General features: G+C 37.0%; 2 protein-coding genes across 2 annotated transcripts; both read right to left on the reverse strand.

Annotated features, from left to right (window-relative positions):
* Positions 1-795: 795 nt before the first annotated feature.
* Positions 796-6,009, reverse strand: LOC131324247 (acireductone dioxygenase 2). Its single transcript, XM_058356134.1, has 7 exons — positions 5,764-6,009; positions 3,880-3,991; positions 3,688-3,782; positions 3,357-3,471; positions 3,150-3,274; positions 1,188-1,258; positions 796-1,098 (listed from the first exon to the last, which is right to left on the reverse strand). Exons 1-7 carry the CDS (start codon positions 5,779-5,781, stop codon positions 1,032-1,034), a joined length of 603 nt encoding a protein of 200 aa, XP_058212117.1. The 5' UTR covers positions 5,782-6,009; the 3' UTR covers positions 796-1,031.
* Positions 6,010-10,068: 4,059 nt separating this feature from the next.
* Positions 10,069-12,503, reverse strand: LOC131324248 (acireductone dioxygenase 1-like). Its single transcript, XM_058356135.1, has 5 exons — positions 12,308-12,503; positions 11,714-11,792; positions 11,493-11,587; positions 10,621-10,860; positions 10,069-10,453 (listed from the first exon to the last, which is right to left on the reverse strand). Exons 1-5 carry the CDS (start codon positions 12,317-12,319, stop codon positions 10,322-10,324), a joined length of 558 nt encoding a protein of 185 aa, XP_058212118.1. The 5' UTR covers positions 12,320-12,503; the 3' UTR covers positions 10,069-10,321.
* Positions 12,504-15,158: the final 2,655 nt, after the last annotated feature.

Raw genomic sequence — 15,158 nt, forward strand, 5'->3', positions numbered from 1 at the left:
AACCTCACCATATACCTAAGCCAGTAAGGGTAACCTGAATTCACCTAAGTTTTCAGATATTCTCCACGAATCGAATGACGTAGTATATAACACATAAAAAAGTGAAATGCAAAAATTATTGTCCTCAGATCACTTCATCGTCATAAAATCAAAAGGGACAATGATTATAAACAGTAAGCAGTGCCATATTAAGACAAACTAAAACGCTGTCACAATACACGCGTCGACACGTGGCACATTCAAAGTATTAAAGGGATTGCCCTAACCATGTAGGAGATTAAAGTAATATTAGTTTAATAGAAGCTTCAAGGTGGATGCAGAAATGAGATAATAAAAAGGGAGACCAAAAAATCCAACGAGAACTTCAAAAGCAAAGTTCTTTATTAAGCACCGATTCTCTTCTCTCTTTTTTGTTTAAATGGTTACGAGTGTCAGGTCAACTTACGTACACTTCGATTAATCCTGAAAACCGATCCCACCGTTCGCTAGCCAGCAGGAATAAATATAGCAAGTTTAGTGGACAGTTTCGGTATGGAAGCTAATTGAGTAGCTAATTAGATTATAAATGGATCAATAGTCAATTAAAGACCCAACATCTTTACAACCTGACTAAACTCACCTGTTTAACCCTCCGAACTGTGCGTTCTGGAGTCTCATTATTGCCTCAACAGATGCAAATGCAAGTTAACACAGTATAAGAGCAATACTCGATGAACACATTTGTGCACCACCTTTTGAGTACCATGGTCAAACGGATTCCACATTAAAGAAACCTCACCGACACATTGGCGACACATAAAATGGTACCCAAACATGGTACTTCAAATACAAGCATTAGTGAAACATAACACCATTTATACATAGAACCCTAGTAAGCATTCCAACAAAGTATAAGCATACAGTTCCACAGGCCAATATATGTTCGTTAGAGTCACAAACTCTTTATTGTACGAGTACTTTTTTTTTACTATTCTTATAGTTTGACAAGAAGCCATATCGGTTTCTGAGAACAAAACCAAGATTTTGGATGTTCAAGCTGCAGCATCGACAGCAGGGCTGGCAGCATCCTTCTGCACAAAGGTTTCGAGATAACCTTTCCTGCAAACGACAAATGAGGATCTGTAATGTTGAATTATGAGGGGAAAAAAGGGGAAAGGAAAAAAGTAAAAAGAAGAGCCAAGACATACCTTGCAGGTAGATGATCATGAGGACGATTGAAAGGAGTCCAAATTGGATCACCAATAAAAAGCCGCATGGCCTACAAAATTCAAATATTCGATGTGAAACGACTTTGTTTTCTTGGAACTTGCAAGCTAAGCTTTTTTTTGATGGGCGGAAGTTAGTATTTTTAGAATAGTTAGATTAACAGCTTGGAGGAGGAAGAGTTGAACTCTTGACCCCCTTTCTCCTAGGCACTAAAGTGCACCTTCTGATACCGTTGGGCCAAAGGTCTCTTGGCCTTGCAAGCTAAAGCTAACGCAAGTGGAGGGGGCGCTGTGAGCACCAACTTGGGCCCAAGTAGTTTGATTCAATCTTCTTATTTTTTCAGGTCGAGTAAGTATTGTCTTGCAAAAAGTCACATAGATAGGATATTGGTAGTCACGTGACTAGGATAGGTTTGCCTCGAAGTTTATTCTCAAAATCATATCCATCAATTCTTTCAAGAAACAACGTACTCCGTTTATATAGGTACCGATGTCCGATCAACTTTATTTGTTCACATACAACCAACTCGACAAGCCAAAAATTGAGCGATTTGGCTTACAATAGCCTGTTTTGCCTAGCAGGCCCAACAGGCCCCTAAGTCCCTGTCCCAAGTACAGATAGGTCTATTATTCAAACTCCCTCACCTTGCCCCTTAGTATATAGTGTTTTGATGTTCCTACATATACCAGAGAGAGGGGGAAAAGAACCTTTTTTTCTTGCTGACAATAATTTTTTTTAGTTCCATGTTTAGTCAGGCACTTCTAAATAATAGGGTGATGTACATGATACATCAAGGCATGACATCAAAAGCAACAAACAACATGAATGCAGTGAATATTGATGTAGCCTATTTCAACCACGGAGTTGTATGTGGTGATTAGGTATGTGGGGTCAGTTTCAGCGTTCCTAATTACCCACACATAGGTGACAGAACAACGTCAAAATCAGAAAATAACATAGTTCCAAAACCAAGTAATCTAGCATCAGTCCCAAGGGCAAATAGATAACCAACAAGTTAAAAAGATGAAGTGGTCTTAAATATGTAAACCAATCCGAAAGCCCCTAACAAGCTATGTTTCACGGCTATGGACCTTGATGTAAGACAGCTTCAATGATGCAATACAATGCCCAAACAGAATATTCTTCTAACCAAGAAACCAAGAGGCAAGGACAATGCAATGGATATATCTAAAACCCGGCTATCGGGCCATTGTTAATATTGAAAGAGTGTGTTGAGATATGTGAGAAGGGTATAGAGGAATATGAAAATGTATGGAAAAGTGAATTGTTTTGGCATTTTCTTACCTTATTGGCATCCCTAGCGAGACCCTATATAGAAGTATTTGTCCTTTACTTTCCTCTTGATCTTGTGTGTGAAGGCTAAAAGTGTGACAAATCATACCAAGTTAGGATATGAACTTTTGTATTCCTTAATGACCTTGCCAAGCCAAGCCATATGCATACGTAATGCACCAAGTATAGGTTCATGAATCTTACTCATAAAATCTAGAAGACAGAAACAAAGATTTCATGAAATGGCAGTTACTGTATGTAACCTACCCAGCACCACTGGGATTATGAGTATGCCACTCCCATAGCATCTCGTATTACTATATTTCCATAAAAATCAACTCACTCATCACATGAATAATGAAAAAGTGCATAGTCTCCTACACAAGAAGCCTAATGTCTTGTGTCTCTGTGATGCATGTATTCACGCATACTAGGAGAGCGTGTACTGAATTTAGAAAATTAGTAAACTACAGCATGGGGGAAACAAAGTACATGTTATTCATGCAAGATGGAAAAACAAAGCAAATATCAAAACCTAATTGATAATTCTTCAACAAGAACCGAAAAAATCTCAGGTGAGATGGAAGTTTAACCCTTTCCCCCTTCTCCATGCAATGACGAAACCTCATAAACATGTGCTATGAACATACCTTTATATAGTTGTTTGAATCAAGCGTAAAGCGGTGATAAATTCCGGCAGGCAGGACAATCATTCCCCCTTTCTTCACCCAGACACGGATCCAAGCATCATTGCGGTCCCTCACATCAAAATAACCTTCACCACAGTGCCAAATGTTAGTGAGTTGCAATTAGTAGGCTGAAAGTACAAAGTCAATTCATATATCAACTATTCCTACCACTTCCAGCCAAGCAGTAGCGGATCTCTTCATCTGTATGAAGATGTTCTTCAAAAAAGTTTTTGATTTTCTCCTCATAATTTGGCAGCTTCTCTGGGCAAACCTCAATGAAGTCCTGAAGATAAAATTTAAAATATCGATCTTACAACGTGTGACGAGCTCGGCAATATTTCTACCCCAAGGCGGAAAAACTTTGTCTAACATAAACAATATTTCTGTTTCTTTTCCATTTTTCCATTTTCAGAAGCAAACTTAAAATAAGATTAGATGCTCTGTGAAAACGCAGAGACAGAGGAATGAAAAATAGAAAACAAAAAGCTTTCTCACAAACCACGTAGGAATATCCACGTTCCGCACGAATTTTCTTCAATTCCTCATCTGCTTCATAGTTATCAGCATCCAACCGCCAGCTGAGTACTCCAAGTTCTGCAACATTAACATGAAAGCTCATTAGCTGTAAGCTAAAGATTGTGTGTGTTTGATGATTTAAGGATGTTGATTTTGAACATGACTGCATAAGTACCAGAAAGCTTGTCTAGAGAGACAAATTCCTTGGGTTCCCGGTGATGAGGAAGTCTCTGGTCTTCGGTGCTATCATCCATGTACCATGCCTCTAGGACTTCCTCCCTGTCATCCTGAAGTAGCCATAAATATGAGGGAACACATCATTCCAACTTCACAGCAGTATCTTTTATCTTTCTACCTTAATTTTTCTTTTAATAAGGAGAAATTCAAAGACTGTTAAAACGACAGAACACAATTCCATAGGTCAGGACTCGAGAATAATAGATGTCGTCGTCGTCAAAATGGGATAGATCACGCTATGATGAGGTCATTGGGTTCTTGTCTTGATAACTGAAAACTCAAAGTTCATATACCTATAAAATATGGAAAGCGCTTGTGATACATAATACATAGAGTTTCTACCTAATACATAAAGTTATGACAGCAAAAAGAGCTTTGACTGTCATTAGCAATTATTTAGAAATATGTTCCTTTCAAGCTCAACAAAGTGGCCCTATCTCATTTTTCATTCCTCTTTAATCAATATCCCTTAAATGCCACCACAATATGTCGAAGAGTTTTTATGTAGGAAACATCCAACAGTATCAAAAATACCTTACAAACAATCTTCTTAAAGAATTCTTCATTGGCCCGTGCATATGTGGGTGGGTTACCCACATAAATTGCAGTTGATCCAAAAATAAGCTTTGTACATTCAATATAAGCAGTTGATTTTATCAACCATGAGAGACCATAGATTTGGCTTTGTCATACCAGGAATACCATAAATGTATAAACCACTAATCACAAGGCAGAAGCCAATTGTGGAATTGAGGGGCCATATCGAGATCATATGAACAAACCACAAAATAGGGTGCACTAGAATCTGAATGATTATCATGTCGAATAAGATCCCTGATAACAATACAACCACGTGCACGGGGAGGACTTATCACCTTAAAACAAAATCTTCAAGTTCATATACCTATGGGAAGTAGGTTCCCTCATCTGAGCATCCAGAAAAACTATAGGAGAAAGGTTTTAAGATCATAGGAAACATCCGCTGAATTCTACTACAAAAAAATTACCACAAATGTCTCAATTCATATCATTCATCCTTGAATTGGCAGGTGCACCCTTTAAGTCCTGGTCGGGGCACATATTTCTTCTTAATCAAATAAAACAAATAAAAACCACCAAAGCAGGCTACCAAGCAACTCCAACGGACAACACTCGTCTCCATTTCAGGAGTCCGGTGATTATAATTTACTACAAACAGATGGTAAATTACTTACATCACAAAACAACTTTTTAGTTTTTACCAGAACAAAGAACCTAAAAACTTCCTGCCCAATCCAAAAACTACTGCGGGAAACTAACCAAGCCACGTCGAGTGCTTAAACAAGCTCATTTATGCAGCGAGTTGAATGAGCACTTAACAAGCTAAGCAAAGGCGGCACCTTGTTTTCTTCATACAATATATTCCGAAAGCTTAGTTCAAATTTGGCTTGCTTATGTAACAAGACAATGTGGACGAGATTTTAATGTGCGAAAAAGAGTTACAATTGAGTAGTCTGATTCAATTTTGATAGACCTCCAATGGTCAACTAGCCTGTTCAATTAATTATCGGTACATCATCGATAGAGAATTCATTTTTAGTCGTGGCCAACTCAGGCGCACTCCGACTAATCCTGGACCAACCCTACCATCCCTAAATCAATTGGGGAATCTGATTAAGATTATTAAATGAACACAGGCTATTACCACAACATTCCTAAATCAATCGGAGAATTAACGAATACGTAATAAGAACTATACAATTTTAGAATCAGATTAAGATTCTGCACAGAACGAAGCCAGAGCAGAAACCGTAATTGAAAGATGGGAAAGCTCAAAGATTACCTTGCACGATGAACCCATATCCTCTCTCTCTCTCTCTCTCTCTCTCTCTCTCTCTCTTCCTTCTTTCGAGTCCTGCGCTTTGAGGCAACGCGATGGGGGAAATTATTTTAAATTCCGAAAATTCTGAAGGGATTTATGGTGTGTTGACGTTAAAACAAGTACTTACGTAGTATTTTTTATTTTAAATTAAAAATAATATATTTAGAAAATAATCTATTTTATAAAATAAAAAATTAATATTTAAAACATAAAAAATTTAGCAGAACGGGCCTTATAAGTGCAGAAGGACAAGACATCACTGTTAATTTGACCTCGTTTTTTTTCGACATTCCATGGTTTTTGTTTACGTATACCTCGACTAATTTATTTCTGGTGTTTGGGCATGTATAAGTCCATCCCAATTAATCTCTTTCTAGTCTAGTAAAAAACAAATTATCTATGCTGAATTATAAAATTCAAAAAAAAAGAGAATTTCAAAAAAGTCCCTAAACTTTCTTGAATTTTACAAAAAAATACATAGACTTTAACTAATAACAAAAAAACTCCTAAACTTACCATTTCGTAAACAATTAAGCCCCCGTCGTCTAATTCCGTCCATTTGTAACGGATGGAGCTAATGGAATGCGTTATCCTTCTTCTTCTTTTACTTTTTACTTTTAATTTTCAAAAATTACTTTTATCTCTTTCTTTTTTTATAGTAAATAAATATGCAATAAAGTTTTTTTTCTTACTATTTATCAAAAATTACTTTAAACCTAATTTTTTTACTATTATTTACAAAAATATATTCAACCCTCCTTTTTTTATTTAAAAAAATTGACCCCATACCACCAATCAACCCTACAACCAACCGCAAATAAACTAGCCCCAATTTCAAATTTTGAAATTATTTTAAACCTCCTTTTTTATTTTACTTTTTACTTCCAAAATTAACTTTTAACTCTTCTTTTAGTAATAAATATGTAATAAAGTTGCTTTTTTCTTACTATTCCCAAAAATTACTCCCACTCCCATTTTTTTATTTTCAAATTTTACCTTTCCCTCTCTCTTTTGGTTTTGTTTAGAAATTTAATCGTACACCACCAATCAACCCCACAACCAACCAATAGGGGAATTTAAGATTGCACACACACACGGACGCGGGGGGGGGGGGGGGGGGGGGGGGGGGGGTGTGGGGGGGGGTAATTCGAAAGTAAAAAATTTGGGAGTTAAAGTTGTTTTTGTAAATAGTTAGAAACGGGATTAAAAGTAATTTTTAATAAATAGTAAAAAAAACTTTATTTCCTATTTGTTTACTACAAAAAAAAAAAGAAAGAGTTAAAAGTAATTTTTAAAAGTAAAAAAGAAAGGTTAAAAAAAGAAGGTTAAAAGTAATTTTGAATTTCTAAAATTGGGACTTGCACTTTGGTGGTTGGTTGTGGTGTTGATTGGTGGTGTGAGATTGAGTTTCTTAAAAAAAAAAGAGGGAGAGATGGGGGGATGTAAAATTTGAAAGTAAAAAAAAGGGGGAATTAAAGTTATTTTTGTATATAGTAAAAAATGGGGTTAAAGTAATTTTTGATAATTAGTAAAAAAAAAGAACTTTATTACATATTTATTTACTACCAAATAAAATAAAGAGCGAAAAGTAATTTTTGAAAGTAAAAAAAAAAAAAAAAAAAGGTTAACACCTTCCGTTAGCTCCATCCATTACAAGTTGACGGAACTGGATGGCTGGGGCTTTATTATTAACGGAATGATAAGTTCATGTGTCTTTTTGTCATTAGTTAAGATCTAGGTTTTTTTTTGTAAAATTCTTGAAAGTTTAGGGTTTTTTTTGTATACTTGCAGGAGAGTAGTGTTAACAAAAAAGGGAATGACAAAATCATTTCCCTTGTTGTTTTCTGCCACGAAAAGTCAAAATCATTTCCCTTGTTTTTTTTGTATATTGGTTCTAAATGCATCCGGGTTCATTGAACGACACGAAATCAGCAAATTCCGTAGTAGGTATATAAAACTGTTGGCCAATCGAATCGAGGGTCTTTATGGTAGTTTTCGGTGGAGAAAAGGTTTCTTTCAATTTTCGCGGCTGTGTATGAAACTGGAGTTTGAAATTTTGGATGGTGCAGGTTTTTTATGCACTCGCTCTATATCAATGACGGGCGTTGTTTCTTGTGCTTTGAGAAAACAATGTTCAACTTTCATGTGGCCCTCATGCTTGAAGAGATGGATGGCTCGAGCTAAATCCGAAGGGGATAAGAACACTACGGGCCACATGTGTTCCAGTAACTAATATAATAAGTATTTAGTATTTTTTAATGAGTATTTATTTTTGAATTAAATATGATGCATCGTAAGAGAATGACCTGTTTCCTAAAACAAAAAATAAGTGCTTACAAAATAAGAACCTCAGAGGAACGATATTTGGATGGAGTTACAACTTCCAAGCAGGGTATAGCAATCAATCTTAAAGTGGGACATCGTTGAGGTGTGAAGCTCGCTTTGCTTCAGATTACATTCGGATACAGATCAAGTTCGTCTGGACGCTCGATCAAGGAGTGGAAGTCTAGGGCATCTGGAAAATCGCACATATGGACCTTGTCCGAACAGAGGTTACGTGCATCTGGACGGGCATGGCTTATTTGACTTGTTTTTATATTCATTAGTCGATTTTTAGAGTCAGAAAATCATATTGTGAAATAGAGGTTTGTACTTGGTATGGCTTCCGAAAAGTAAGCACGTTGCCCAACCTTGTATATATTTGTGTAATTTGTTCTTTTTTCGTGCTTTCAATTTCTCATGTGTGTTTATGTGATTCATATCATTCCATTTGTTTGTTGGATTGAACTCATTCTTCAATATCCCAACACATTTTAGATCGAAGAAACTCAAAAGAGATCGTCATTCCTCACACAAACATTCAAAGAAAGAAAACAAGACTACACATAGAATGATCATGGATGTGAAAGATAATTTGGGTGCTCCACGCCTCCAACGTATTACATTTCCACACATTCAAAACTAAATATATGAATGTCACCCGAATGAACCACGTTGGAGAGTATTAGAATAACATGCGACAGTGTCAAAGACCACCAACTAGTTAGTCAACTGAATAACTGCTCGGTGAATATTGTGTGGCATATATAATCTAACCCACAGATTGATTCTTCCATCCTTTTTTCCTGACCCATAGATTGGATGACAAGTTCCAGCCATAAAAATGGAATCTTCCATCCTTTTCACCTTACTTAAGTCTTACGATGTGATCACTGAGATAATCCATAAATCCACTATCTTAATTTATGGATTAATTAATATCACAATTAGGGCCCGTTCCAGAACCGAAATAAGAACTTATTTTTTGTCTAATAAGAAGCCTTGTTCTGGAAAATAAGAAGGTTGGTACTTATTTTGGAAGAATTTATATAGGTACCGACCAGCCGGGGATGGAAATCGTACCGACGGCTGCGCCGGGCTGTCTCCGGCCACCGGATGGCCGATCCGAGCCGTCCAAAAATTCTATAAAAAAAAATCGAGGGGGCGAACGCAAGAATCAATAGCATCCGAGGTGTGTAGGGTGCTTGATCCGAGCACTCCTTTTTCGTTTGAAATCATATACATGAAAAGGGGGTGCTCGGATCAAGCACCCTACACACCTCGGATGCCGTTAATTCCCGCGCAGGCCCCCTCGGTTTTTTTTTATAGAATTTTTGGACGGCTCGGATAGGCGGTCCGGTGGCCGGAGACGGCCCGGCGCGGCCGTCGGTACGATTTTCCTCCGCCGGCGCCCATTCTCATAGCAACAATCTTATTTTTTGTATAAGGTAACTTGAAGCTCAAAAATCATGTGTTTACGCAAATAATTTTTTTATCACTATGGATCTTGTTTGATAGATCTCATTGAGATCTTTAATACGGTACAAAAAAATTTGAATTTTTTTTTTCATTTACATTATTTTTGAGTTTGAAAATGTGAAAAGAACTTTTTATTTGAGTTTTGTGGAATGACCCTTCTTATTTTTGAATGAGAAGTTCCAAAATAAGTACTTATTTTTTAATAAAGTTTCCGGAACGGAGCCCAAGTTCCAAGCATTATCTAATTTCGAACGCCATACAAATCAAGACAAACACATAGGCCTGGTTTGATTCGAAGATTAAAACATACTGTATGAGATTAATAGTACGTCCTGGGATTAATAATCCCGACAGCCATTGCGGGAACCAAATGTGGGATAACTCAGGAATAGGTACACTTAATCCCATTCAAGACAGTTAATCCGTGAATCAAACGAGGCCATAAAACAGTAACGTTTTCACCATCACTGTCACTTTTTACGCGACTCTCAATTTTATGTTTTATTGGATGCTTTTAATGTAAACCACTCATACAATACAGAAATTAAGGACACACGTGAAATATGAAAACAAAAAGTCTAGGAACACTCCTCCCGGACACAATTGTATCTACAATCGTTCGATACATATGGGTCCACATGTATTGAACGGCTCCGGATGGAATTGTGTCTGTGTTTAAAAATTATGTTCCTATTGCTCGATATTAAAATAGAGCTCAAGTTCAATGAGCTTGGAGTGGGACTCCGATCTTCTGAGTCAGAACACTCTCGATGTACCCCTTCCTCGCCGGATGATCCTCCTGCGGACGATTGTAGGCCGTCCACACTGGCTCACCCACAAACAACCTCATCAACTGCAACAAAAAAAGAAGAAAAAGAAAAAGCTATGAGATTGCCGAGGTTACGGAAAAACAAAAAAAACAAGCCGAAATACCGAAATAAGTTTCAGACTTGTAAGTTTACAAGAATACATTATGTATTAGTAGAAGTATGTACTAGTACTGTGATATAGATTTGTTACCTTGACGTAGTTAGTGGTGTCGAGGGTGAACCGGTGGTAAATTCCGGCAGGTAAGACGATGAGATCGCCGGCCTTGATCCAGATGCGAATCCAGCGATCGTCCTTATCCCGGACATCGAAATACCCACTCCCTTCCAAGCAGTATCGAATCTCTTCGTCGCCATGGATGTGCTCTGTGTAGAAGTTCCTCAGCTTCTCCTCGTACTTCTCCACTTTCTCAGGGCACAAATCCAACATATCCTACCAATTTAAGCACCTTCAGATGTACATGCAATACGAAAGATACGTCTTGATTGGAGAAATATGATTGGAGATGGATGGTCCGGTCCAAGGTTTTAACCATGCACCCGCGGTCCGTAACAGTTTTTTTAGCATTCCAATACCATTACAACCCGATATACCAATGGAATTGCAAATCAAAAACATATCGGCCGGCTGGCTCTCGTTTGGTCTGTTTTCGATTCACCATCATGGGCGATTTCGGCACTTTCAAATTTTTTCCGTCAAGAATAATTTTTGAAAATGCATGACCGCTACAATTAATCAATCCATAGCAGCTAGCTTGAAACTCGATATTGTTACACCACAACCATTTCCTATATTTAAAACCTTAGTCCAGTTCATCTATTTGTGGGCTCTTTCCGGACTTATTTTGTTCACTTTTTAGATCTAATACCGAGAATCACGTAAAAAAATCATGTCGACCCGATGCCGTTTGAGAACACCACCTTCATTAATCAAACATAAGTTTTGACAAAATTAATGTTACTCCATTATTGACACAAACCGACGAGAGACTGGACCGTCGAACTCCTATTTGAAGTTAGGTGAGTGAGTTATGACTCATGAGTGAGAGATGGAGTAGTACGTACAGAGTAATTGTAGCCCCTGGCTTCTCTAATTTTCTTCAATTCCTCGTCCTTCTCGTACGCCTTTGGGTTCATATGCCAGTATAGTACTCCCAGGTCTGTGCATGTCACGCATAATTTCATTCATCACACCGATTCGTAGTGGAGAGCAACAGAACAGTCAAGACATGCATCTACGTACAGATTACAGAGAGAGAGAGAGAGAGAGAGATGTACCAGCTAACGCTGGAGTGAAACGAACTCTTTAGGGTTGCGATGATGAGGAAGCCTCTGGTCCTCAATGTTTTCGTCCATGAACCATGCCTGTAAGGGCCCGTTTCGGAACGTAAAATAAGTACTTATTTTTTAAGAAGACAATTTTAAGCTTAAAAATAATATGTTTACGCAAATAATTTTTCTACCAATATGAATCTTATTTAATAGATTTCATCAAGATCTTTAATACGATAAAAAAAAATTAAAAAATTATTTTTTATTTACATTATTTTTGAGTTTGAAAATGTGAAATAAACTGTTTATTTTTTAAGAAGGTTTCTGAAACGGAAGCTAATACAGTATACGTATAATTTACTCTTCATCAAAGAACGTTAAGATTGGGATCAAGAGAGAGAAAGGGGGTAACCCAATGGGTTGACAAAGTGGTCTTAGTCTGATACTTAAGAATTTGTTCTCTTTTAAGGTCTCAATTCTTTTTGTCATCTCACTCCACGCGTAAGCGTGTGAAACAATAGTGAGAGGAGCTATAAGGATTAGTTCAAAGTGCTCCTAAGCTGGTCCGGACACTACTGAAAGAGAGAGAGAGAGGGAGTAGTGATTACCTCAATAGCCATATGGGTAAGAAAGTAGAAACACCGTGCTCGAATACTTCCTGCGTTGGTGGGCTTCGCTTGGCGAGTTGCAGAGGCTCGGGGATTTTAACGTGGACGACGTTAGTGAAAATCTTGTAATCTCGATGGTTCGGCACAAAAATCAGCTGAGATGCTCGTTTTCTTTGATGCCAATTGTGTGGATCAATTTCGACTGTTTTTCTGTGGATGTGTTTCTTCGGTCGGAGAAATTTTTCGGTGCTGGGTATATCCTATGTGATACCCGCTCGGCGCATCCGGACCATCCAATACATTTTAGACCGCTCGGATTGAAACTCACCCCAATGCTTTCTCTCATTTTTTTCTCTCCAAATTCGAATCGTCCAAAAACGCAATGGATGACTCGGATGCACCGAACGGACACCACGTAGCACCCGCTCGGCACCGAAAATTTGACCCTTCTCTCATATCTCACTCATATCTCTGGGCTGAGCATTACAATCCAAAATTTGTAAACCTCCCCAAACCAACGCAAAACAAATACACGCACTCACCATACTAGATTAGTACTCCCTTCGTTTCATATTGAGTGTCTATGTTACCGTTCTGAACATTTTAAGAATTTTTTTATATATTTCAATCTATAATGCTAAAAATATCCAATGTGTATCTTATTTGATAACTCTCAGTTAATTTTATTATAGAAAAATTTTAAAATCATAAAAAATACTATAAATTAAAAAAGGGGAAAAACTGAAATGGTCCATATAGTTAAGTGTTTGTGTCAATTTAGTATCTGTAGTTGTAATTGGCTCGATTTACACTCTGTACTTTCCATTTTGTTTCAACTTAGTCCAATTACTAACCACCGTTAATCCGCCATTAGTCCTTTTAACAGCAAAATCAAATGACCCCTTTTTGGGGGTTAAAACAATAATTCTTGCATTCCCCTCTTGCCCTAATATTAGGGGTGTGCATGGGTCGAGCGGTCGGGTTTGACCCCCGAACTCGACCCCGACCCGACATGGCGGGTAATTAACAAATGTTTTAGGCCGGCAAACCGAACCAAAAAAGGGTAAGAACCATTCGCGAGCCCGATTCTTTAAGTCGGGTCAAGTTCGACCAAAAACCGAATTAATCTTTATGAATTGGTCGAGTCGGGTAAGAAACGCACCAACCCGGACTCTGAACCAAAATCTAATTTTTAACAGAAAATGAACATGTACTTGTCTGAAGCATATGTTCGACCCCACCCGGGACCCTTCGGGTCTGGTCAGGTCCGCGGGTAGACGGATTTTTTGCACAGGCCTATCTAATATACCTCTGAATCAAAACACAGCTCATTCTCCATTGATAAGAAGGCACCTGAGATGAAATTTGATTATAATTTTTTGCAAAAAGTCACCCTCTAATTCAGCATTTTCATGATCAGCCATGAGGCAACATAATCACTGGTATTGTCTACCTGTTCAACTTGTGGACAAATACTGAGATACCTTATTTTTCTGCATAGTTCTGAAAATGCATATAAAATCATATCCAAAAGTTACAACATGATATAAATCTAAAAGTCACAACATGATAAAGAACAATGTCCAAAAGTCAGAATATTATATAAATTCAGGGGTTGTTCGGCTAAATAAACCAAGTGGTTTTTTTTTTTTTGTCTTTATTCAATTTTTTTCGCATTTGTTAGTTTTTTTGTCAATTTTTTCGGAATTATTGATTCGTTATGACGAAAAGAATCTAAAAAGTAAAAAATTACCATCGAAATCCATTTTTATTAATAAAGACGAAAAAATTGGCTTATTAGTTTTGTTTTGTCTTTATTAGCTTATTTTTGTATTTATTTAAAAGAACTAACGGCAGTTAGCAATTGGACCAAATTGGAACAAAATGGAAAGTGCAAAGTATAAATCGAGTCAATTATAACTACAAGGACTAAGTTGACACAAACATTTAACTACAGGGACCATTTCAATTTTTTTCACTAAAAAAATATAAACAAGATAAAAATAACCAAAAACTAGAGATAGTGTGATTGATTCCACTGGATTAGTCGATATACACAAAAACTAGTCCGAACACCTAAGTTCAAAAAACATATTATAAGAAAGCTTTACTCAAAAAAATTTATTTATTTATTTGCTCGGCAAGCGTTACTCAAAATTTTGGCGTATTAAGAGCTACATATGCTCCCATCGGTTCGTTTAATTGTCGTTTAGACTTACTTTTAAAAACTGACTTTGTACGGTGCTAATTTTGATGGGCTAGGGGTGATGATGCCATAAACCGATCAATTCGAGTGCTCTAAAGACACCTACAAGACAAGTTCAATGATCGGTGCTATCTCTCCACGTGAATAGATAGAAATTTCTTTTCGGTACCGTTGCTGTCAACCGATTCCCTCCTCCCTTTTGCCAATCAATTATCTTCTATCGTCAATGAAGTTTAACAAAGAAGTGGGCGTTATCGTTGTCGCCGGAGCAAATCTTCAAAATATAGTGATTTGAAGTTTTTTTTTGTTTATTTGGTTTGGGTATTTATGGTTTATTAACCATGAATCGGCGATTGAATATTCATGTTTTTTTTCTCGTTTTGTTCGTTGATTTTTTTATTTATGGCTTGTTTGGGTATTCTTACCATGATTATTAATGAAGATTTCCATGACGATACACAGATTGAATGGTTTTTTGTTTATTTAAACCATTTACCATGAAATATTTGTTCGAATCATGAGATATTAATCGTGTCCACGTAGTAATCGTCATGGTAATTTAACCTTGTAACGGTTTGAATATGTCATGTTATATATATTTTTTACGGTAATTTAGCCATGTTCCATGTAATAAGATCAATAAAA

This window comes from Rhododendron vialii, chromosome 4a (genome assembly GCF_030253575.1).
Source record: "Rhododendron vialii isolate Sample 1 chromosome 4a, ASM3025357v1".
Lineage (NCBI taxonomy): Eukaryota > Viridiplantae > Streptophyta > Magnoliopsida > Ericales > Ericaceae > Rhododendron > Rhododendron vialii.